This window comes from Bactrocera dorsalis, chromosome 4 (genome assembly GCF_023373825.1).
Source record: "Bactrocera dorsalis isolate Fly_Bdor chromosome 4, ASM2337382v1, whole genome shotgun sequence".
NCBI classification, from domain to species: domain Eukaryota; kingdom Metazoa; phylum Arthropoda; class Insecta; order Diptera; family Tephritidae; genus Bactrocera; species Bactrocera dorsalis.
The window spans coordinates 26,672,222-26,699,602 of NC_064306.1; the positions used below are offsets into that span (position 1 = coordinate 26,672,222).

Here is a 27,381-nt window from a genome sequence, read left to right on the forward strand (position 1 = left end):
GATATTCAGCAGAAACTAGGACCAAAAACTCATTATAATGAGCTGGAAGTCATTAGATCAATTCTTATGGGAGTGATTAAATCATGCGATGCGTTTAATTACCTGACTGAATATAGACGTTTTCATATGGAAATCTGCAATATTTTCTTCTATAAAATTTAATGTTGGCTGGAACAAGGAGAGTAGGAACATAACGAAATTCTGAACCACGGTACTAATCTAAATAAATGAAACTATCTAGACACGGTTGTGTACTCCGAGAATCTTGATACGAGGGCTGATCTATATACTTCTGGCCTAATAATGAAAATAGGCATATTTATCAACGAAAATGGTTTTTTTTTTCGTTGGACTTGGTTCGTCTTGGAAGACCCACACGGTCGATTGCTGTTTTGTTTCGGGCTCACACGCATAGATCCATGATTCGTCACCTGTGACGATCTTATAAACGTCTTTTGAAGCACCACAATCGTATTTTTTCAGCATTTCTTTACACCAATCCACACGAGCCTTTTTTTGAGCGATTGTCAAATTGTGCGATCTTGCATTATCAGTTCACGTACGGCATCGATGTTTTCTGGCACAACGGCTGTTTTTGGACGGCCTTCACGGAATTCGTCTTTGAGCGAGCGTCGGCCACGATTGAATTCGTTTTACCAATTTTTCGCAGTGCTATAGGATGGTGCTTCATACTCATACAAAGATTTTAGTTCATCGATGCACTCTTGTCGTGATAATCCACGTCGAAAGTTGTGAAAAATGATCGCACGAAAATGTTCACGAGTTAATTCCATTTTTTGGCCGAATTGAATTTTTTAATTCCCTGTAAATAAAACAATTCACGATTAAATGACAAAACGTTCTGAGTGATGTTATGCTAAAAAATGTCAAACTTTCCAATGGAAATGTCAGATTGCACCTGGCAACACTTACTGTTGCCTAGTCCAGAAATATATACAGCAGCCTATGTATCTTTTTATCTTTCCATATACGGAACTCAGCTAGCATCTTCCAAGCGGAAATACTTGGCGTAGAGAAGTCCTGTAGAGTTCTACAGAACAACTACGGGACACCACACAGACAGCCAGGGTGCAGCACTAGCCTTGTGGTTGTCACTTATTGATTTCAGTTAATTAATTACTAGCAAAGGAAAGAAGGTGAACACCGTTTACCCAAAATTGCAGCACATATCTTAGAATAGGTGGAATTCTACAATCAAATGTAAGATAGCGAAACAGATATGGCCGAAAGACTAAAATTTGCAGCACTCTCCACTTCTTCTATGGATACCCAGCTAGGCATTACATCAAGATATGAAGGTCACACCTTAGTGTATCAAAATTTAACATCTAGCTCTAATTGAATTTGAAGGGGCTGCACTCTTAGCTAACTGGTTGTCTTTGAGTCTCTAACCGTTGATAATAGTGAATATATCGTGGTCCAAAAAGGCGATCTGATGCAGGCGCAATGGTGTTGTGATTCTTTTTTAAGTGGATAAATCTATATTTTAAGCATTATAAACACCGCAATCTAGTATTGTTATTATAAATTTGTTCTTCCGGGTAATTGGAGTACTACCTGCTAGCCTCTAAATATGTATATAGAACATAGAATCCTTAACTCAAAGTTCTCCATAACTCGAACTCTTGAATTGGCCAAAGAAAGCAAATTACATATACTCGTATATTTCCTTCCATAACTCGAAGCCCATCTAACTCGAAAGTCGTTTGGGGATTATGATGATTCGAATTAGGGAGGTTGAACTGTAATTTTATTTTTTTGGATTCCTATGCTCTGGTTTACTGCTTGCATCTTAAGGTATTCCTTTGGCTTTGATTCTTGCAAGTTGCAAGAGTATAACAAATTTTAATTCAATTTGTTGCTTTTTAGTTCATTTATTTTTTAATACTAACCTCATCGAGTATAGAATGCCGCCATTTTGATCCAGGCGCAGCAACTTATTGGGCACAGTGATTGTGTGTATGTGCGAGTGCTTTCCGTTGAAGAAGTACGTGTCCGGACGCCAAATTTTGTCCAGCATCTAAGAGCAAAAATTAAGTAAAAATAAATTTAGTTTCTTTAACTCTTACAACTATTTTTAAATACCTTAATGCTGAGTGATAGGCTTTGTATTGGCCCTTGGAAGCTCAAACGCTTGTCATGCCAATACTGCCGAAAGTAGCAGTCCATCGAGTAGTCCATGTCCAGCTCCGAGACAGGACCCATGCTGCGTATGAGAATGTTGGTCCGCACCACTGTTGGAATGCCTGCACGAAATTTCACATTTCACTTAACTCAAGTCTCTATGTATTACCGTTAAGACGCTTCAAAGAGACACACTCACACACACACACGGTGAACAGCACTCACCTTGTCCGTGCGTTGGCAGCTGTGATTGCTCGTAGCTTTTAAGCAGATTCTCCAAAATGATGGAAATGTTGCGACTCAACATATCCGCCGATGCGGTGCGTTTCCGCATGTTGCTTGCTGTTGTCACATTGGCGTTCATATTTGCTGGCGTTGTGGTTGTTGCTGTTGGCGGCCACGTCGTGCTCATGTTGCCGCTGCTGGCTGTTGCGTGCGGCGTGTCGTCCGTGGCTAGGTCCGACATGCGCTTAAAACGCGGCGCGCTGCCGGCGGCGCTGTGGACGTCGAGTTCGGGCAGCGCGCGGAAGGATTCGTAGATGCGTGCCACTTGCATTGCGCGCGTGATAGTGGGCAGTTGTTGTTGTTGTTGTTTGTCATTTTGTTGTTGCTCATGTCGTACGTTCTGCACGCGCTCAGTGTCGAAAGTGGCGGCAGCTTTCGCTGCGCCCTTCGGTGACGTTTTAACGGACGCTTTTAAGTTAAAAGCCACATTAGGCGGCAAAAGGCTGTACGGATTGCAAGCGAAATGCGTTCGGAAGAAATTTATATTTTAACAACTTGTTTGAGCTATTTTAAAAGCGCAGATTTACCTCATCATCGGTGTCAACGCAATGTCGATGCTGTTATTTGTGACGTAAGCGTGCTGATCATAAGTGGTTGTAGAGACTGTCACCGTGTCCTCTTTTCGCCTACTTGTGCTAGTTGTTGTTGTTGCTGTTGCACGTGGGTCTTCAGGCATTTCATTTTTATAATGTACACTTTGCTGGTCATTGCCTGCCTTAAGTGCCATTAGCTTATCTATGGCTGTAGTATCATTTGCTGATGTTGTTGTTGTTGCTAGTGTGATTTGATTTGCATTGGCAGTGGGTACACCATGGCAGTGCAGTTTCATCAGCCCCACACACATAACCAGGCTAAAAATGAGAAAATTGGGTGGGCTTAGTATATCAGAGGTTCACACTAAATTTGGTATTAGGACCAACCTTCGCTTCAAATTAAGCATATATTCCAAAATAAAAAAAAAAAAATTATGAGGATCTTTACGTTTTTTTTTATCGGTCAGATTGATGCTAGAGTGGTTCTATCTGTGGCTCGGAATTGTAGCTTTGTCTTGTAATAAAAAAGTTTTTCATATCAGAACTTGATTTTGTCCGGCCGATTCTGACTAGTTGTCAGTTTTTGAAGAAAAAAGCCGTGTGTTAAATTACATTTCGATATATCAAAAATGTAAAACTAATTTCCATATATATGTACAAACAAACGAATAAAATCGACTTGTCACGCAAATCATATAATGTATGTGTATATAAATATATAGACTCCCAAATTCGTCATGACTGAAGGAGCATATTATTTTAATGGACTCAGCCAAAAAATTTGTTTCAAGAGCTCACTGGCTTCAGAAGGCTGCATCGCCTAGAAAATATAATACATGAGCGGAGATAACCACGGATTTTGCAGACATCAAATAAAGTATAGCCTATCCGAAAATATCTTGGTTATAAATGAAACCCCTAGTTATAAAGAAATTCTCGTAACAAAATTAATAGTAACTACATTGAGACGAAAAATTAAAAAGTCGTGTAAAATGCATGAATTGCTCTTTCACAGTCCCTACGTTTTCGACGGATGTTCTCATGCAAATGCCTAAATACGACCAAATTGGACTTTTTATTGACCATCTGTCCCTTCGCAACAAATTCATTATACATCAAACCACGGATCAGATATCGAAAAAAACGATGACCATCACCTTGAGTTTTGAGCGGCTTTGACGTGGTGTTTTGGTTTCGGTTCGTTTTTTTCCATTCCGATTGATTATTGACATGTTCGCCGGCAGATATAATACTCTCCATGAATGTGGGATCGGATTTCGCACAATCAAACATGTCCAAACAGACCTGCTTAGGATACTCTTTTTGAAAGAAATCAGGATGACTCGAGAAAGAACGCGTTTCATACCCAAAGTAGCCGCAAAATCATTCGAACGCAGTCGCTAGAGATGTCGAACTCTCTTGGCATCTCTCTAACATGATTGACGATTGACGATTTTCAAGCACCATATCCTTCTCTTTTTTAATATTTTCATCAGCTGAAGAGGTCGAAGATCGTCCAGAACGTGGCATGTTTTCAACGATCTCTCGACCATCTTTGAAGGGTTTGCACCACTCGTAGGCTTTTGTTTTTTTATAAAACTGAATCACTTCTAATTCTTTTCCGAAATTCGCAACGATTCCGCATTTTGGTTTGAAATACAAAATTTTAGACATTTTTTTTTTGATATTTTTATCCATTGTAGAAATTGAAATATCATTTACCCGAGATATTTAATTACAATTTCCGGATGATTTTTTGTCACAATGTACTCCTGTTGTAAAAACTTTTCTCACAATCTAAAGCAAAGTGGATAATTTTCGCTTACTACTCAACCTAATATGGACAAAGCGGATAAATAATACAATATGATATAATTACTATTGATCTCATCGTGATTAGGCAACATGGAATTCACATTTAAATAACTATTTCCTCACTTGGGCCGAAAAACGTATTTATGTAGTCTAAAGTGCATAGCTTAGGAAACCACCAAGAATTTGCAACTATAAGATTAGTGCCTGTATTTCACAAAAGTACATATTTATGTTATTCATGGCGACCAAACTTACTGGAAGTTATTGCATTTCTGGTATATACAAATTGGGTATTCCTTTCTGTCTAAGAAGTGAGTCAGTTTACTTTAGCAATTTGATGAAATAAGTTTAATCAACTTTTTAAAATAGTACTTTGTTGGCTGCATTACCATTCACTGTGGTAGCTTTTTCACATAATTTCTCCTAACCCGTTTGCTAACGTTTAGTCAGTTCCTGTCGGAAGCTGCTTAATCTACACCCAACGGAAGTTGCTGAGTCATGAACTGCTTGAAAGTTGTTTAATGTCGTGAAGTGGCATGCACGTAGAACGTAAACTACTTGTAAATGAGGCTGCCACAATGAAGAAATTACATATCTTACAAGAAGATAGGACCAGCAGGAAAATTTTAGTACCATGAAAAAGTACTAACTAAACTTGGTTGGTTGGAAGAAAGGCGGCCGCAAGTTATCCCTTCATTAGCGTCATTGTACTTTCGAGTGGTACACAAAGATTTATTCAGCACCTCAATGGATTTAGTAATTTTTTTTTTACTTCAGTTACCCAATGTCTCTTATATAGCAACATTGGCAGCCATTGAATATGTATATCTCGTTTGATCCAGCTGAAGGCAAATATAAAGTTGCAGCGTCTCATCAGCCTCCGCGCTGTGCATTCTTCCGAATCAACTTTTTCAATTTTCTGAAGCTGGAATCTTAAGGGTAAGTGCCCTGTTGAACTCCACAATATCACTTAGTTCTCTTTTGCCTAGAATTAGAAGCTGTTTGGTCTACCCACCATAAACCCTACCTCAAAGTAACTTAGTGGTAAGGCCTGACTTGCTTGTGCTCCAAGTTATGAGGTGTTCCTCTAATGTTCGTTGTGTGAAACAACGCTCGAAAGAAAGGTCTGCAACAGCGTAGGGGAATCTTGTTCCCACCTGCCTCAGAGCGAGCTAACTTCTCAGCCTTTTTTCCTTCTATGAATTTCTATATGACTGTGTACCCAGATGATATTAACCAGGTCCATTCTGTCTTCTATCTATTTCTCTATTTCTCTATTTTTTCATTTTCCTTTATTGCTATCCCTCTCTTCTGTACCTAACTTTCTACGACATTATTGCTAGCAACGAAAAGAAAAATCAATTTCAATATCACATTACATTACGCCATATTATATTAACATAAAATTTTCCTGCAGGTCATGCTCGTGCGGAGTCGATTGCCACACATTCATATGGGTACATTCACATGTAACCATAATGACCATCTAATGCAGTGGTCGGCATTTCATAGCAAAATTTTGCAAACTAACTTCACACGTACGCTTACGCTCTATCCTTCAGTCGTTGTCGAGCCATCAACGAATTAGCATTACGCAAGACCATAGCGCAAAACGAAATATGCCCTGCGAGAAATATTTTATGATTCTAAATGCCTTTGATGCCATGCAATGCCTTTATGATCCAAGTCTTTTAAAGATAATAGGGAATATATCCTCAAAAGACAATTTGTAAATTTTCATTATACTATTAATTAATAATAAAAATTGCTTAATTTTAATTCCAATTTCTCACTGGGCTACTATTTTTTCGTGCTCACCAATACAGTGACAGATCCTCTCTTGCCGACCACTGATCTAATGACACTTAGAATGTGCACGGGTCACATGGGAGTCATAAAATTGCTTAACCACTCTCTTCTCTATGCTTTTACAATTTCTCTTTGTTGTGTTTTCTTTACTTATTTGTCATTTACACATTCATTCGTTTTGGTCACTTCGCCATTACTACGTTTTAGTGCAAAAAGAAAGAACAATGTGTAATATGTGACAAAGCATGGACTCTGTCACTCTTCTTTATTTCTTCCGTTCAGGGCATAGGAGGACACAAAAAATTAAAAAATTAAACTATAACAATGAACCTTAATATATACATATATTTATTGCAAATGCCTAGAAGTGTTTACGTTAAGTGCAGGCTTCTTGTCTGGCACACAAACTCAAAGAGAAAATATTTGCCTTTGAGTTACATTAAAATAATTGTCTGTAATTCGCCGTTAGTAAATGTTTTAGGACTTTGTTGAAGCAGTAATTGAACTACTTTTTGTGGCTTTAATATTCACGATATTTTTTTGACCTATTCAAAATTTTTGACTACTCAAAATTATGTACTTCTTTAACCCATTGTTCGACAACTGTTAAATGTTTACATTAGTATTTTGGTAGTTAGTTCTAACTAATTGGCATACCTCAGAAGTGCGTTGTGATTTTTACAATGGATAAAATTATTAAGCAGAAAATTTTTTCAAGTTTTGTATTTCCTACCAAATTTCGTGTGTGGAATTGTTGGGGTTATTGGAAAAGACTAACGGTGATTCAGTTTTATCAGAAACTCAGGCCTTTGAGTGGAACAAAGCCTTCAAAGATGGACGAAAGATCGTTGAAGACATGCCTCGTTCTGTACGACCTTCGACCCCTTCAACTGATGAAAATATTAAAAGGAGAGAAGCATATGCTGCATGAAAATCGTAAATCCTCATTCGTTTTAGAGAGATGTCAAGAGAACTCGACATCTCTAGCGAGTCCGTTCGAATGATTTTGGTGGTTTCTTTGGATATGAAACGCGTTCTTGCTCAAGTCAAAAAGAGTAGCGTAGGCAAAATCCGATCCCACATTCATGGAGAGCATTGTAACTGCCGTTGATAGATGGGTTTCTGAATTTGACCTACAAACAACTCAACAATCATCGAAATGGAGGGAAAAATACAAGCTGTAACCAAAAAAAGCACGCCAAACCGCTCAAAAATGCTGAAGCTTATTGTTCTTTCGATTCGCTGCATCCTGATTTGTTTCCGGATAGACAGACGGAATAAGAAGTTCTATTAGGCCGTTTAATTAAGAATATCCGTCGAAAACGTAGAGATTGTGGAAGAACAATTTATTTCATCGAGTCGCGATTGTGGCCGAATTTAAAGCCAAAAACGCAATAAATACCATTGCTCAACCATCGTATTCACCAGATTTGGCTCCTTGCGATTTTTCCTTGTTCCCCAAATTGAAATTGCCGCTCCGTGGAACTCGTTTTCAGTCGATCAAAGAGATAAAATCAAATTCGCTGAAGGAGCTGAAAGGTATTCCAAAGTGCTTATGAAGAGTGTTTCGAGGACTGGAGAAATTGTTGGCATAAGTGTATTCCATCTGTTTGGAATTACTTTGAAGCCGACAAGATAAATATTGATGAAATTTCCGGGTTTGTGTTCTGGTTTTTTTGTCACAAATAACTTTTTGCTTTGCGCGATCAATTTGCGGAAAACTGATTTAATTTTTTCTGCAAATTGACGCATGCTCAATTGCTCATATTACATCTGAGGACAAAGCTATTGTTCTCTTTTTGAATAAAAGCCATTTCGAAGTATACGAGAAGCTAAATAAAAAACGGGCAGACTTCAGAGATCTGGCATTAAACACAGTTGTACTATAATCAAACCCATATTTCTAGAAACACACATTGAAAAAGGTTGCATTGAGCGCAGAGAAACAACAACCGTATTTAGAGCAATGAAATCTTCTCAGATGAGTCGACTTTTCTATTATTCAAATCTTGAGATGGCTCTAAAAAAAGAACAAACATTTATATGTACAAGGAAATGTTATACACCCCCCAAAAGGTACAAGTTTACCGATACTTCTATAGGTTTAGATTTCAATGTGCCTCGTCGAAAATATGATTGAGCGCTGTTAGAATGATAAAATTGCTTAAACAGAAACTGAAGTCAGTTGACTACGTTACCTTGATTGGATACTGCGAGAAGACAATGATTTGAAACATAGGAGTATGCTCAATGCAAACAAGAATACTATATTGTTACTTAAGATTTAATAAGAGTCACTGGACGCCAATCCAATGGAGAATGTCCGGGATTTACTGAAAGCCAGAATATCAAGAAAACATGTGACGTCAACAAAAGATTTCATTCGGCTATGCCAACATACCTGGCGGCCGCTTCTTATGGAATATGTTGGTAATTAGGTTGCGAATTGCCAAAAAAAATGCCAGAAGATAATAGACAACGCGAGAGACTGCCAAAAGTATTGAATAACCGTCAGCTACAACAAAAATGGATACTTTGAATAACGAGAACGTTATCCTTTGAACTTCAATGATTCTTCAATGATTCTTTTTTTGTAGACTCCAGTTATGTATTATACATTTAATTTATATACATTCTTCGACAGAACTTCAAGTTTTTATTATACGTATTGTAAATTTAATTAGCTCCAAAGCTGCAACAACTTTTCAAAAGAAATGTCAAATGTATGAAATATTTTTTATTTTATTAATTTTATTTAAAAAATAAACATTTAGCAAAAATTCAAAATTCTCATTATTTCAGCCTTGATTGGTGAGTGTGACGGAATTTTTTTGTGCAACACAATTTCGTTGGAGTGGTTTAATTTTACTCCAGCGCTGAAAATAATTGAACATTGAGCTGTTCATTTATTATTTATACCGATATTAGCAGTATCCTTCACACACACACACACACACACAAGTGTGCACATCTGAATATACTATATTTTAAAACAATTCTCACATACGAATTAATTTCTTCCCTTGATTGCAAGCGCACAAGTCGTCTCCACACGCACTAAACGAAAGTGAATAAAAGTTAAAACAGTTAAATGAAGAGAGAAATGCACAGTTAAGAGACTTAGTACAAAGTGGGCCCAAGCACCACTTGTGACGACCGTGATTCTCCTTTCGCCATTCACACTTTTGACGTGCACCACAATTAAATTCTTCAGCGAAACTATTCAATACGCCTTATTGTTCTCGCCGTGAAAGCGAGTGCGTTGAGAGTGTTTGTGTGTGCGTGAATGCATTTGGGAGATGTGCGCATGTTTAAGGACAACAAGTCATATAAACTAACAGACCACAGGCAGACGAAAAGCAAGTGCGCAACCAACAACTACAATGAAGAAAGGAAAATTTTTATACTCCTGCACCCTGTTGCTACATTAAATTTTGCCTCCAAGAGGGTATGAGAAGGTTTTATTGGATCCGGTGTGAAAATTGCCACCGCCCACTTTTTGGTGAAATCATATCTATATTTCGGAACCCGGAACCCAACGGATTTAAGCTAAATCTAGTTCATGGCATTCTCCTCATATTCCTATGTCACAGAAAGTGGGCGAAATCGGACTGCAACCATGCCTACTTCCCATATAATTTTAAATTCCATTTGATTCTTTCATTTTCCAGTACACATATCAAGAAGTAATTAATATAACCGGATAAAACTTTGCACTAATAACTCCTTTAAAGTATGCCACCTTATGATCAACAAGTAAGGAAGGGCTAAGTTCGGGTGTCACCGAACATTTTATACTCTCGCATGATAAAGTGATAATCGAGATTTCATTATCCGCCATTTACATATTTTTTTATTTTGCTGTAAAATTAATTAGAATTAAATTCTGAGAGATTTACCGATATTTTCGGTGAAAAATTAGGTTAGGTTAGGTTAGGCACTGAGTTCTTCGTGTTCGATATCACGGACCTTGAAAAGTTATAGTGCGATCACGACAATTTTTCCACAAGGGATACCTCAGCTCAAATACCGTAATTGTGTAAAGTTTTATTCCGCTATCATCATTGGTTCCTAATGTATATATTATACAGAGAAGGCATCAGATGGAATTCAAAATAGCGTTATATTGGAAGAAGGCGTGGTTGTGAACCGATTTCACCCATATTTCGTACATGTCATCAGGGTGTTAAGAAAATATTATATACCGAAAATCATTGAAACCATATGAGATATGGTTTTTGGTCCATAAGTGGGCGACGCCACGCCCATTTTCAATTTAAAAAAAAGGCTGGGTGCAGCTTCCTTCTGTCATTTCTTCCGTAAAATTTAGTGTTTCTGACGTTTTTTGTTAGTCGGTTAACACACTTTTAGTGATTTTCAACATAACCTTTGTATGGGAGGTGGGCGTGGTTATTATCCGATTTCTTCCATTTTTGAACTGTATATGGAAATGCCTGAAAAAAACGACTCTATAGAGTTTGGTTGACATAGCTATAGTAGTTTCCGAGATATGTACAAAAAACTTTTTAGGGGGCGGGGCCACGCCCACTTTTCCAAAAAAATTACGTCCAAATATGCCCCTCCCTAATGCAATCCTTTGTGCCAAATTTCACTTTAATATCCTTATTTATGGCTTAGTTATGACCCTTTATAGGTTTTCGGGTTCCGCCATTTTGTGGGCGTGGCAGTAGGCCGATTTTGCCCATCTTCGAACTTAACCTTCTTATGGAGCCAAGAAATACGTGTACCAAGTTTCATCATGATATCTCAATTTTTACTCAAGTTACAGCTTGCACGGAAGGACGGACGGACGGACAAACGGACGGACAGACGGACGGACGGGCAGACAGACATCCGGATTTCAACTCTACTCGTCACCCTGAACACTTTGGTATATATAACCCTATATCTGACTCTTTTAGTTTTAGGACTTACAAACAACCGTTATGTGAACAAAACTATAATACTCTCCTTAGCAACTTTGTTGCGAGAGTATAAAAATTGTCAAGCGTCTAGATACCGAATATGTGGACCCCAGTAGATGAAGTGTGAGATATACAATTGAAATTCTGAGAGAATCCTCTCCTGGCAATAGTAACTCTGTATCACAAATGGGTTACATCGGGTCAATACTTCCATGAGCCCTCCTACACTTAATATTGGGTAGTCGAAAAAGTCTTTCCCATATAATATTGGAAAGGTGAGATTTTAAGTTTCATTTAACCAAAAACAAAATTAGATTCGGTGAAGTTGAAAAAAAAGTTACAGGTATTCAAAAATGAGTGAAAATAATGAAGAAATTCGCTATATTTAGAAATTTCAGTATAAAAAAGGGAAGAATGCCACGCAAGCTCCCAATGAAATTTGTGTTCGCGTAGTTCGTGTAGCACAACAATGGTTCGCTCGCTTCCCTTCTGGAAATTTCGGGGTGAAAGATGCTTCTCGCTCTCGTCGACCTATCGTTGAAAAAGTCAATGAAATTAGGGAAAAGGGTGACCAGAACCGTCATAACTATAAGCAGCCATGACATCGCTAAGGAACTTAATATTCATCATCAAACGGTTTTGAACCATTTAAAAAAGGCTGCCTACAAAAAGAAGTTCGATGTTTGGGACCCCATGAATTATATATGAAAAATCTATAGGAGTGAGTTAACATCTGCGATTAATTGCTGAAACGAAATGAAATCGAAGCATTTCTGAAGCGAATGGTAACAGGAGACGAAAAGTGGATCAAGTACGACAATAATGTGCGAAAAAGATCGTAACCCAAGCGTGGTAAAGCTTAAAAAATGGCCGTAAAGTCAAGATTGACGCCTCAAAAATTTAGTGGGATTAGAAAGGAATCATCCACTATAAGCTGCTACAATCTGGTCGAATGATTTTACATTTTACTGTCAGCAACTTATGAAATTGAAGCAAGCAATCGAAAAAACGACCAGAACTGAGCAACAAAAAGGGCTTCATCTTCCATCAGGACAACGCTAGACCACACATATCTTGGATGACTCGGCAAAAACTGGGAGAGGTTGACTGGGAAGTTTTGATGCATCCACCACATAGTTCTGACCTTGCACCATCGATCTACCCTTTGTAAATGCAGAACTCACTTAATGGTGTAAAGATGGCTTCAAGAGAAGCCTGTGAAAATTACTTGTCACAGTCGGGAAAGAAATGGCAGAAAGTGGTCGACCAAAATGGTAATATTTTTTTCATTAAAGTTCATTATAAATATAAAAAAATAAGTTGAAGTTTGATTACAAACACGAAAAAACTTTTTCAACAACCCAATATATCAGTATAAAACTTTGTACGAATAGTGTCTTTGAAATATGCCACCTTAAGATCAAAAATTGTCCAAATAGAACTGAAACTGTTCTAGCTCCTAGGTACCGAATGTGCAAACCTCAGTTTTTACAGTTGACTCTCGACAGAAAATACCGGTAAATATGTGAGATATATAATTGAAATTCAGAGAAAAATCTTTCCTGATAATAGTATGACTGTATGCCCCATCTTTGTACCAAAAAATAATTGAATTGGGGAAAGACTTGACCTACCGCAATATAATTAATATCAGGATTTTTGAACATCCTACTGATTTTGCTCCGTATGATTGGTGGTTGTATGTGAGGTACCTTAATTAAATCATGGGAACATTTTTTTGGTATGTGGCTTGACAGTAGTTAACAGATCAAATCGGGTTGACACGACTTCAACTCCCATATATTACATATGTAAAATGATTTTCGTTTTTCTAACAAATCTTAAGTCGAATTTGTCGCTCAGTATATGAGTAATATAGAGTATATGTAAAATTGCTTATATTTCGATCCTCTGCCTAACGTTTTATATCTGAAAGTATTTGCCTGGCTTTGATTCATGTTAGTTGCAAAAGTATATAATATTCAGTTGCACACGAACTTAGCCCTTTCTTACTTGTTTTTATTTATTTATTTAATTCCTGGAATTTTCAAAGCGCTAATTTATGAGCCTTGTGTTCTTTAATTTAATTGCCAGTCAGTCTGATAAAGCTGGAAAAGTATTAGCGGAAGTGGAGTCAGTTGAGGCTAACAGTTCTCTGTGGCATAAATATCCAGTTTCACGGATAACACGGATTAGTTTTTAGAAACGAAATTGGATTTAAAAAGTGAAGATTAGAATCTAATAAATTAAGTGCAAAGTCGGAAATGAAATTGGAAATTTCAAAAGCAGAATAAAAAATGTAAGTATAAGCTATAAATTAAAATATTCTTCTTCTTCTTTACTGGCGTAGACACCGCTTACGCGATTATAACCTTGTCAACAACAGCAGGCTGTGTTTGTTTTTTCTTTGGGGGTGTTTTTTTACGTGGCGGGTCCCAAACCCAGCGCACAACCCTAAGTAGGGGATATTTCGCCTTCTCACTTTAGCTCGCCTTCAAACGGATGTTCTTAGGCTACCCAGAGGATACTTGGTCAAAGACCGGAAGTCGTGAGCTGCTTGAGTCATATGTAAAAGAATCGTTTCTGACCACTCCCAAGTGAATGGCCATCAGAGAACTTTCCTCACTTGCGTGAACTTCTACACATGACTCCATGCATTAAAATATTAGAAGATCAAATAAAAAAAAAATTCAAAATCAAAAGTGTGAATTATACATACAACTTTTAAACATTAACTTCGGGTGCAACGAAGCTATCTCTTCACAAATACTAAAGATTCCATACAAGGACTAGATTGGGATCGTCTAGTTTGGATGGAGCGATATCCTGTAAAAGTTCAATATCGACGATTCCAACAAATCATCAGCATTTGGGGAGGAAAGAAGTTGCGCAAAATTTCGGATCGGTATCCTAAACACTGAGGTACTACTTTGCGTGTGTACAGACGAATAGACAGACGGACATGACAAAGTCGGCCCAGATCGTCACGCAGATTATCTACACACTTTATAACTCCGATCTTTCCTTCTGGGTGTTAAAAGCCTCATATAATATACTTATTATTTAATATACTGTACTAAGACCAGTGTCTACCTGTCGTTGAACATAAGCCATCTCGCATAGATTGGTTAGTCACACGGGAAATGTTTACTGCGTACTCGGCCAGGTGGGCTACGGCCTCGTTCTCTAAATTCAAGTCCCCGGGGGCGGACGGCATTTGCCGTTAGGACTTCAACTTTCGAAGCTACAAAAACTTACCTGCGTCTGCATGTCGGGTGCCATGCGCAAATGTCCGACGGCGGCATTTGAAGTCTTGCTGAAACTCACCCCGCTACACCTAGTAATCGGTCAAGTCGCCAAACACACTCTGCTGCAAATGACAGCACAGAGTTTTGGCAAAGGTAATGTAATTTCTTCCTAACGTATGAATAAGCTAAGTTGAGTCATACCACTGACTCTTCCCCCTAGGGATAGCATTACCAAAAAGGTAAATTTCACTGGGAAGTTTAAGATTACCCTCAGCAGTAAGGTCGATTGGAGCAACTCCGCTTTTCTTTTAGTAACTATGTGTTCAGTTTATATGGAAGCTATATGCTATAGTAATCCGATCTGAAAAATTTTTTCGGAGTAATCCATGTCATATTTCGTGAAGATACCACGTCAAATGCAAAAGCTTTCCATACAAGAATTTTTTTCCTATCGTTCAGTTTGTATGGCAGCTATATGCTATAGTTGACCGATCTTAACAATTTTTTCGGAGATTACATTGTTGCCCTAGAAAATAACCTGTGCCAACTTTTGTGAAGATACATTGTCAAATGCAAATGCGCTTTGTGGGCTTGGCAATAGTCCGCTTACGCCCATCTACGTACTTGAATTCTGTTTTGAATCAAGGAGCCCATCATCAAGATGTCTCTAATTTTACTCAAGTTACAGCTTGTAAGGACGGACGGACAGACAGTCAACCGGATTTAAACTTTTCTCGTCATCCTAATCAATTATATATATATAACTCTATATCTATCTCGCTTTGTTTTAGGTGATAAATACAACCGTTAGGTGAACAAAACTATAATACTCTGTAGCAACTGGTTATAAGAGTAAAAAATCAAAAATTATTGCTGCGGGAGTGAAAAGATTCACAGAGTGTATAAAAAGCGACATACATACATATTTGTACACGTCGATAAGCAGTGATAGTGGAATAAATACAATATACAACCCATCAAAGTTAAAATATTAAATAATTAGAAATAAGGGAATAAGTGAAGTGGAGTGCGGAAAATTCAATTCAGTGCTGCGTCAACACCTACTTCCTTCGTGGGAATGAGCTGCCGTTGCATCCTCCACACCAGGGAACTGAACGCAGGCATAACTCCTACGTCATTCACAACAGGTAACGAGTGTGAATCATTGAAAGTGGTGCAGAAAAAAAAAAAATAAATAACAATAATTAACATTTGCACCCTTTCAGTGTTTGGCTCTCCCTTTTTACATACAAATATACAAATTTACATACTTATATACAATATAACGGGTGATTTTTTTGAGGTTAGGATTTTCATGCATTAGTATTTGACAGATCACGTGGGATTTCAGACATGGTGTCAAAGAGAAAGATGCTCAGTATGCTTTGACATTTCATCATGAATAGACTTACTAACGAGCAACGCTTGCAAATCATTGAATTTTATTACCAAAATCAGTGTTCGGTTCGAAATGTGTTTCGCGCGCGTGTTTTGTTCAGCGATGAGGCTCATTTCTGGTTGAATGGCTACGTAAATAAGCAAAATTGCCGCATTTGGGGTGAAGAGCAACCAGAAGCCGTTCAAGAACTGCCCATGCATCCCGAAAAATGCACTGTTTGGTGTGGTTTGTACGCTGGTGGAATCATTGGACCGTATTTTTTCAAAGATGCTGTTGGACGCAACGTTACGGTGAATGGCGATCGCTATCGTTCGATGCTAACAAACTTTTTGTTGCCAAAAATGGAAGAACTGAACTTGGTTGACATGTGGTTTCAACAAGATGGCGCTACATGCCACACAGCTCGCGATTCTATGGCCATTTTGAGGGAAAACTTCGGACAACAATTCATCTCAAGAAATGGACCCGTAAGTTGGCCACCAAGATCATGCGATTTAACGCCTTTAGACTATTTTTTGTGGGGCTACGTCAAGTCTAAAGTCTACAGAAATAAGCCAGCAACTATTCCAGCTTTGGAAGACAACATTTCCGAAGAAATTCGGGCTATTCCGGCCGAAATGCTCGAAAAAGTTGCCCAAAATTGGACTTTCCGAATGGACCACCTAAGACGCAGCCGCGGTCAACATTTAAATGAAATTATCTTCAAAAAGTAAACGTCATGAACCAATCTAACGTTTCAAATAAAGAACCGATGAGATTTTGCAAATTTTATGCGTTTTTTTTTAAAAAAAAGTTATCAAGCTCTTAAAAAATCACCCTATATATAATAATATACGAGCACATATTTTGACGTGAAAAACGGGAGAGAGGGATTAGTGATAGCGTCTTTGATCGCATCATTTGAACATTAAGGTGCGAGTTTTTTAATAATTTGCTAAATCAAAAATACAAAAAAACACAAAATCTTTACAATTCGGTCATTGTGTTTTTACAAATTTTTTCGTTCATTCGAAAATTATTAACTGCTTGTGCTCATTTTGAATATTATCGCTTTGGCTTTCGTATAATTGGAAATCGATATTTTTCTCGTTTTCGTAATCGATTCCTATTATATCTGTTGCCGACCTTTATTGTTCTTTTTCGGAGTTTTAATTTAAACAAATAAAAATGAGGAAGCCAAGGCCAACTATCGCCAACCTCTCTCCAAGTAAGGAGTTGATCTACTTAAAATCATGAAGGTATCAAAGAACGGTGGCGAAAAGTAGCGTTTTGCGTATAAAGAAGGTCCTTCTGGTAAAACCATGTCGTTAGAGCCAATTAAATTGGAATGTCGGTTTGATATCTTAACTTCACATAGCGAAAAACTAATGAAATGCCAATCTAAAATTGAAGAGATTGATGAAGACGACATGACCCGAGGGGAGTTAGAGAACATAATTGTAAAAACAAAATCCATAAGTTAAACAATTTTAGAAAAAAGTAGAACGTCTACTCGAACGACACATCATTCGTAACATCTCGCAGCTTAAGGCGCCCAAAATTGAATTTGCCACTCTGAATAGGAGATTTCAGCAGTTATCAGCGGAAGAAGCGTCATGTTTGAGGACGAAGCCCGGAGCTGCAATCAGCACGAGTCATATGACAGGAACCAAATCGGACAAGACCAAATCGGCGTTAGTAGCTGCAAATACATAGCAGCCTATTTGCCAGCAGTGCAAATTAAAGGACCACTACATAACTGCTTGCTCCACTACTAAAACTCTCTCTGTGCAACAGAGATTTGAGTTTGTCAAATCGCTGCCCTTATGCATAAATTGTTTGCGTAAGGGACATACCAAGTGTAAAGGATTTGGCCCAAAAACTGCGGATTCGACGCCAAAGCAGGATCTTAAATATTATAGGAATTGGAAACTCTAGTACGAAAGTCTGGGCCAAGTTAAACGCGTTTATTAAGACGCGGGTAAATATTTACGAATTTTCGGCAGAATTCTGTATTATGGGATGTATTTCGGCTAATCGTCCAGACCATACTAACAATGTTAATGGTTGGAAAATTCACACATTCAATATTGAATTGGCGCATCCAGAATTACAAAAATATCAAAAGATTGATATCTTATTGGGTGCAGAAACCGTTTTTGATCTGTTAGCAGCTAGCCAAATTAAAAGTGGCTCTAATCAACCAACGCTGCAGAAAACTATTTTAGGTTGGATTGTGTCTGGCATATATGTCAGAAGTCTTAGTTCTCTTCCCGAAGTAAATGACAAACTGAAGAAGACTTAACGTCTATAGTTTCAGTAGTCCAAAAATTCTGGGCTCTGGGGGAACTTCCTTCACAAACAAATGTCAACAAGCTCACACCGGAGAAAAATGAGTGTGAAAAGAATTTCGTAAATACAACTGAAGTATTTTAAACTTATTGTGTGGAGGGAGGATCTTTAGAGCAAATAAACATTTTTCGACTTAACACCATAATTTACTACGATGAGTCAGATGACCGCAAATGCCTACGGAGTTAAGAGATCTGACATCTAACGAATTACACTTGATTTTTTTGCCAATTGTTCAGTTGATTCAACAATCGGAATTTGCGAATGAAATCCAAAAACTGACTAAGAGCACTACGCTACCTACAAACTACAAAAACTGAATCCGTTCTTGCATGAGTACTCGGAAATTTAGCTTTCATTCAAATTATTCCGAGTATGAGGTCGCCTTTGAAACGCACCTCTCCTATACGATGTCAAATTTCCAATATTACTAAATACAAATTCGCACTTTATTACGACTTATTTACGGTTTCTGCACTTTCGGAATCACCACGCTGGAGCAAAAGCTTTGGTTGCGCTTTTTCGAGAACGCCTATGGCTGATTAATGCGTAAGAAATTGTACAAGCTGCGCGAACTGAAAGATGCATTTTTAGCTCAGTCAACTGAAATTAAGGGATCGCCGCAGAAGAAGGATTCCGCTTCACCTTTATACCACTCAGGATGCCGGACTTCAGCAGGTAATGGGAGGCCGCGGTGAAATCAGCCAAACATCTGGTCGTTCGGGCACTCGGCAACGTTCTTCTCACAGCAAAAGAGCTGTAAACATTACTAGCCGAAGTGGAAACCATTCTTACTATCGCTGGATCCCCACCGTTGGAGAAGCACTAACATCAGCACACCTGCCAATCGGTTGCCCTCTACAAACACTGCCACCAGCACAAGTGCCAGTGGACCCAATTCGTTGCTGCGAGAGATGGCAACTTCTTTGCTGCTGACTTCACTCCATATATACATACATATATAGACTGGTCATGGTATTTGAGGTACTTTAATGAAATCCAGGGAGCATTTTGTTAATATTTGGCAAGTTATAAAAATATCCAAAATCCGGTCTATGCTATCCCCAAATCCCATATTTTAATATAAAATTTGCCAGCACCTGAAGGAACTTCCCGGACTTTAATTCTTGCAAGATTAAAGGGTATGAAGCGTTCATTTACATTCGAACTTGGCCTTTCCATACTAGTTTTTAATTTAATTTGTTTAAACTGAAATAAACTTGACTGAAGAAACAATAGAAAATATCACTTGATTTTTGTCAATTGCCAAAAGGCGCTCGAATGAATGAAATTGTGCTTCCAGACTAGAATGCACCATTAAATAAACTATTCGTGGTAATTTATTTTTATCTGTGTGCTACATTACTCTTAAATTAAGTTATGAAGTTATAGATTTCCATAAAATTCCTTCCAAAAAACTTTTAAATTATTTCACAGCTACTTACTTACTTACTTAGTTAAGCGAGAACGCCGAGATCGCCGAAAAAGCCGCTAATTGTGTTATTTTCCACTTATTTTTTAGGCTTTCAGAAATTGAATAACGACCACACATTCACACACACACATGTGTAACTCATGCAAAATGACAATTTTCCCACAAAAATACCAACACATAAATGTGGCAACTTTGCAAGCCGTGAATAACGGTGAGTCAAGCCTTTCATTTACTTATTAGCGTTTTTTACACGCGTGTATTTATGTATTTTTCCCGTATTTACGCGCGTCAAATTTAAGTTAGCGCATCCATCAGCGCGACACAGTTTACTGTTGTTGTATAGTTTCGCAGTTTTTATGCCACTCGCCATTGTTGTTGTTATTAAACTTGTAACTTGTTTGATTTTTCGGCTGTGGGTGTAAGTCGGTGTTTACCTTACACTCCATCTCGGTTGGTACGTCCTTGTCACTCGTCCGCTCATCACCTGAAGAGGAGCAATGTAGGTTCCCAAACAGGCAAGCAGGTGCCGTTAGTGTGCTGTTTTATACAGTTACTTTTCAACTTACTGTTACTGTTTTATACAGTTACTTTTCAACCAATAAGTTTTTTACCTTTAGGTGCAGCATGCGTTCATATCCGTTACATGGGTGGCCACGTATAGGCATAGCTTGGTGACACAGTGTGGCAAGCACATGTGGTTGCCTTTATGTAAATACCATACATAAATATACGAAGAGGATTGCAGTTAAGTCGAAAAGCGATCTTGCTGGGTGCTTTCAAATATTTCAAATAAGAATTAAGAATAAGATTCAGTGCTTCTTTTGCTAGAAATCTTTACGTATCCGAATAAACCCACCAGACTTGCTTTTTTAACGCACCATTCCAAATCCAATTCCCAAAATTTTACAAAAAAGTCAGCAATCATTAACATAGTCCGCGAAACTAGATAATCAATCAATGATCGAAATCAAGTGCTGTGTCGAAAACTTTTTCATTTCAGAAGATATTTTGACGAAAATATGCATCATTTACTTTCACTATAACATATAACGGGGTTTTCGCTACAAAAGTAGACCGATAGGGACAGCAATTGACACCATACTTATTTCTTCCCGCTCTTTCTCTTCAGTGAGATTTGCCATTTCATCATGGAAAGATATATGTTCCAAGAAAGAATCTTAAGAATCATAATCGTCAGTCTCTCGCACGTAGTTCTCAAGCTTTGGGCATCTCTGTGACAGCGTTGTGGAGAATTTTGCGAACAGATCTTGGCCTATATCCTTATAAGATCAAATTGACCCAAGAACTAAATCCACTTGACCACCAGAATCCTCGTATGTTCGAGAATTGGGCTGAGTAACAACTTAAAAATGCTCCGGATTTTTATCGAAAAATCATCTTCAGCGATGAGGCTCATTTCTGGCTGAATGGCTTCGTCAATAACCAAAATATGCGCTATTGGTCAGGCAGAAATCCACACGCATTCCACCAGGCACCATTGCATCCCGAAACAATTACGGTTTGGTGTGGTTTATGGGCCGGTGGCGTCATTGGACCGTACTTCTTCCGTAATGATTAATATCGACACGTTACTGTGAGTTTCAATCACTATATTGAAAACAAAGTTTGGTGAACGTGTTATCTCACGAAATGGCACAGTCAACTGCCCACCTCGGTTGAGCCACTTGATGCCTTTAGACTATTTCTTATTTATGGTCCATGCAAATAACCCAGCGACGATTGGTGATCTTCGTACGAATATAGAAAGTAAAATTGCAGCAATATCGGCCGATTTATGCTTGTAACCCGCCGAAAATTGGGTTCAGTGTCCGCATTTCTACAAGCGTACTCGTGGTGGCCAGGCAATGGCATCGAATGTACTTTCACAGGAATAAAAAATTGTATTGATATCCCAAACCATTTTTGAAGCACTCTTATTGAATAACCTGTTAATTGCTATATACATAAATCGATTGGCCAAAGTTCCAGTAAGGGGTCTTTTGTATTTGTGAAGGGTATTGATGCTTCGGTGCAATCAAGGCTAACGTCCTTTTTATAGTTTTTTTCCGAAACGATTTTATTTTTTTTATTGATATTTTGATTTCAGAAATCCTCATGACTTTCATTAGTCTGTCATGGTACACTTTGCCTATTTGCCGTTACGTCGGGTGGACAAAATAGGTTCTCCTGATGGTTAGCTTTTTATCTTTGTTTATTCTTTTTGCTTTTGATTTTTCTGCTACCAACTTTGCATAAGTAGTACGAGTTACGATGACAATGCTATAATTCCTGCCAAAGTATTGTCAAGCTTATGCCATCCTTGCAATAACTGCGACGACGGTCCGGAATGAGTGTGAGATTAGTCGCAGGCGAATGTGTGGCTATTTGCATTGTTAAGGTTGATTAAGCAATCCCTTTTTTTCTATGAAGAGACTAATTCTTTTCTTTAAACAGGAAAATTGGCAGAAAAAAAAAAATAGAATAATCGTAAGAAATCCTACAAAAAGGCTAAATTATTGTATATATTGGCATCAAATAGATTATTTTAGCACAAGGATTTAACCTGTCTATCCCCAACTGCACCCTAGAAATATTTTTGTGGATCTATTTAATAGCTATTTGTATATTCATTCTCTTCTCCGTTTATGAACACTGTTAGTTTTATGTGGTTACTTGATGTGTTTTCCTAGTGTAAAGGTTATAACACCTTCGGTATCGTCACTTTAGGAATATGAGCTTTTGTATCTCAACTGCTTTCCTGCATTTAGTCCATAGCCTTGACTAAACTATGTACATATAGTAAAAATTCCAGAAATTTTTCGACTAGTTCTTCTCACTTCTCCCCACCGTACATGGAATTTAATTTGGTATGATTTTGTGTGTTGCGGCTGGTGCGTGTCCACTTAGCCGCAGCATACCACAGCTAGGCAGGACAACGTGACGTATGAGCAACTTTCAAACCGTGTATGTGAATGTATGAAGAAAGGTATTGTGACTTAAATTTTTGCACTAAAATACTTCAACTTGATGTGGCATTTACCAAAGAATGTCTTGGCAAAGGCAATAAGGGAAATAAAGCTCGAGTGATGCCTCCCACTCACTTCTTTATTCGTGTATGTGCCTTGAATGGCTTTGCGTACCTGCAGGCGTGCACACAAGCTATCAATGCACTCAAGCCGCACACGCAGCTGGCATTCAGCAACTAATCTTAGGCACTCAATTTGTTTCGTTTTTACCCCATCTTTTCTTAACTTAACATTCGAGAGCAGTTTAGTAGCTGTGTGGCAATATCCACATTTTGTTTACGCCCGAAAACGCCGCCGGCTATTTACTTGTGTCCTTTCAAGCGCTGCACTTATGCTTTCTCACTAACACACAGCAGCTTTAGTCATGTTATTGCAGGTCAGACTGCCCAAAATAAATACGCGCGTACTTGACTTAAAGTCATACGCTATACTCTCTCGCTTATGTTGGTTTTGTTGTTGCCACTGTTGCTGCTACTTCATGAAATCATGAAAAATGGGTCAATGGCAAATTACTTTATATTTCGCTAATTTGAATGGAACACTTGCTGCAGCATATTCACCCCTGCACCCTCCAGCGGCGTCGTCTAGCTTTCACGCTTTGCTGCTTTGATGCCTCAGTTGAATGCAGTCGCCTCCCAATTCACTATTTTTTTTTGCCACGTTAGAGCTACTTTCAGTCAAATTGGTGGTGCCGCGTCACTTGTTGGTCGTCGTCTTCAATATATATCTTTCAGTTGAAATTCAAAAATTTGCGCATAAGGCGCTTTCTCATATTTTTCATAATTAGCCATCTGCACTTGACTTCGCTTAGTTAACTAAAGTGAGGCTTATGCATAACGCACAACAACAACAATATACCATAAAGTGCATCAGATATGAATAGAGCTGTATAGGTACTAAAATTATTATAATATATATACAGGGTCTGTCGTCTTTATTCTGGTCTTTAAATTATTTATATACTTAAATTAATGGTTAAAATTATTTTAGAGAAAATTTTTTTTTTTTATGAATTATAAAATCTCAAAAAATAAACAAGAAGAAACTTTAACTTCGGCAGCTAATATACCCTTTACAGGAACATTTCTTTTAGTAACTATGTGTCCAGTTTGTAAGGAAGCTATATGCTATAGTAATCCGATCTGAACAATTTTTTCGGAGATTATATTACTTCCTTAAGCAGTATTCCATGTCAAATTTCGTGAAGATACCGCGTCAAATGCAAAAGTTTTCCATACCTGCACTGGATTCCGATCGTTCAGTTTGTATGGCAGCTTTATGTTATAGTGGTCCAATATCGGCACTTCCGATAAATAAGCAGCTTCTTGAAAAGAAAATGACTTTTACAAAATTTAATCGAAAAATTACATGTACCATTTTTGTAGCGCAGAAAATTTTTTAAAAGACCATTCACTATATAATTTAAAATAAATTTTTTTCATTGATTTATAAGTATGTAAAAAAAATTCTTTAAAATAAGTAAATTTTTTTAATTTTTTTATCTACCTTCATGCATGTGCCCTCAAATCTATATAGCTAATTTTCTACCTATATTCCGCTCGCATCGAAACGATATGTTTACTGGACTTTACGTTACGTGGCGTCCGCGGAATTTCTAAATAAAAAAAAATCATGTTTTGCGTGGGCAAATGGGCAATAACATCATTTAAAGGTACCCTGATGTCATATTTATCGTATTACAAATATTAAAATAATCGAGATAAATATAGGGATCAGGATCACAAGACGAGTTGAATTCCATGTGATTGTTTGTCCGACGTTGGTTCGTCTGTGCATGCCGTAACTTGAGAAAAATTGGGATTTCTTATCTAATATCTAATAGGTGGACCCCAGTTCCTATTGCGATTTTTTTATAGTAATTGTCGGTCTATATGTGAGATATACATATTATTGAAATACATCGAATCGGATTAGCCTGCGAGTTAAGTTGGGATAAGATACCTAATTTGTTTGTTACCCATTTACAATTTCGTTATATAATGATTGTTGATTTCTTTCGCAAACTTTTTATACTCTTGCTACACGTTGGTATAGGAAGACAGATATATATATATATATTATATGTATATATATCGAATCGAATATAACCCTATATCCGTCTTTCTATACCATTACTTATATATGTACTTTCTTAATGGGAATAGAAAAAAAATACCACGCCAACAAAACGCCATTATTCAAAAATTTATAAAAGGTCTTAATTATGCAGTAAATAACGATGTACTGAACTGTCATTGGCACAGGAGATCGGAGTAGAGAGGGGCACCTGTAGGCTTGTGAAAAAGTGGGTATGACTCATCCATTTATTTGGCTTAATGTTCTTATCTCCTAAACCAATTACGCTACAATAACCAAATTCACTTACAAGAAATACCTTTAGCACACCTATCGACACTGTAAAAATAGATGAAATCGAAAGATAACGCGTACACTCTGCACATAACGGTACTTTTAAAAGTTACTAAAAAAGTGATAAATCAATAATTAAATACGCCAGTGACATGAAATCTTACATTCGAGATGGTATGATAGGTTTTGGGCATTGCACCGCCCTCTTTTAGGTGAAATCACATATCCTGAGACCTGCCCTATTGATTTTGACTAAAATGACGACAGTGCAGTGGTTTTAGGAATGTGCCACATTTTTCTTGCGCACAACGATAGATAAAGATTCCATGAAGTTTAAAACCCACTTTGGAAGCTCTGCAGCAAGCATTTGAAAGAAGGCTAAATTCAGTTTCAAGGTAGCGACCACCTTATATCCGAAAGAATTCTTATGTTATTTTCATATTCTGTATCAGACGATATTGTTTCAAATATCGTAGAACAGAGCAATTTGTATTCTATAAAGCAAGATATATTGCACCCTCCTAACACCACACCTGATCAAATTAAACGATTTATGAGTAATAACTATCTCATGTTAGTAATCAAATATCCTTCCAATACATAGGTGATTACGGCAGTCCTCGTATTACTGCAGCAATGATATCAAAAATTTCAATTAGGTCCCCAATGTTGCTGATGAACAAATTTGTACAACAAAACTAAAAACATTTTTTAAAGCAGTATATGTCAGACAAGCCTCACCCTTGAAGCTACAAATCATCTTGATGTGCGAAAATTAAAGCTTTTGCTGCAATTTTGAGATTTATTCGGGGATCGAAGACTATCCACTTGAAAATGAACCAAACTTAGGGGCGTCATCTAATGTTGTAGTTTCTTTGAGCTGCACTGTGCCACGTTTCGTCAATCAGTGTATTTTTTTTTTTTGTGTTTTGACTACACCAGTTACCCATTATAATTATTAGCTTATTGTGCTCTCAAGGAATCTACGCATTGGGAACACTTCGATAAAACAGAATTGCTGGCTGTTAGCTGCCATAGAAAATACAAAATCGGGGTGATGCAGACGAGTATATAGCTTCGTCTTACGGGATTGATATTTCCACAGTCTCTGGAGAGACTCAGAAGTGGCAAACAAGGCTTCAACATAAGCTGGCATAAATCTACACAAATATTCATCAGCAGGACGAAAGGTGTGTGTACGGTTTGTATCGCACATATTGACTGACGACCAAAAATTTCTCAGCATCCAACGCATCGATCGACGCTTGTGACCGATTATTTGAACAAAAATCACATTTTAACCATTAACCACTCCCCGTATTCACCTGATATGGCACAGTGCGACTTCTTCCTTTTCGAAAAAATGAATTTGGCCAAGAAAGAAAAGCGTTATGCAGACATAGAGGCCATTCAAAAAGCTTGCACCGGTATACTGGTGGCCATACCGGTCAACGAGCTAAAACACTCGTTCGGCATGCTTTGGACCATGTAAAAAGCAGTATTGAAGCAGAAGGAGACTGTTTTGAATAAAATAAATTGATTTTGCCGAAAAAACCATTTGTTCTGTTTCTTTGTTTTTAAGTCCTGTTTACTTTGGAACGCTCCTTGTATACCCCATATAACTTATATAACAATTTTGGAACATCCGACTACCTTTATTACATGTGATTAATGATAGTATGTGAGGTACCTTAATGAAACCCTTGGAACAATACATTAGTATGTGGTATTGACAAAAATAGATAAATTCGGGTCGGTGCTACCCCCACTCCCATACACTCCATATATGTACATATCGCTCATTTGCTGCAAGACCGGCATAAGTCAAAAAAATCGATTCTCCAGAAAACGCGTTTAAAGTTTTCAACTTACTACAACCTTACACGGTGACTCCAACCTTACACCTCTTCTCAAGCGGAGCATATAAGAGGTATTCATATGAATTTTTCACTCAACATGAAGTGTGATATAACGAACAATTCTGCAGCATTAACTCAAAAATTACATTTTTTGAATTATGCCGGTCTTGCAGCAAATGAGCGATATAATGATTTTCAGTT

At 37.7% G+C, this 27,381-nt stretch overlaps 1 protein-coding gene across 1 annotated transcript in view; it reads right to left on the bottom strand.

The window, feature by feature from the left end:
- Positions 1 to 27,381, bottom strand: part of LOC105231278 (gamma-aminobutyric acid receptor subunit alpha-6) — a 41,203-nt gene that overhangs the window by 3,153 nt on the left and 10,669 nt on the right. Inside the window, exons 2-5 of the mRNA XM_011212483.4 lie at positions 2,958 to 3,281; positions 2,371 to 2,873; positions 2,107 to 2,267; positions 1,914 to 2,041 (exon numbers count right to left, since the gene is read on the bottom strand). Coding sequence (XP_011210785.3) covers positions 1,914 to 2,041; positions 2,107 to 2,267; positions 2,371 to 2,873; positions 2,958 to 3,281 — 1,116 coding nt within the window. The remainder of the gene's footprint in view (positions 1 to 1,913; positions 2,042 to 2,106; positions 2,268 to 2,370; positions 2,874 to 2,957; positions 3,282 to 27,381) is intronic.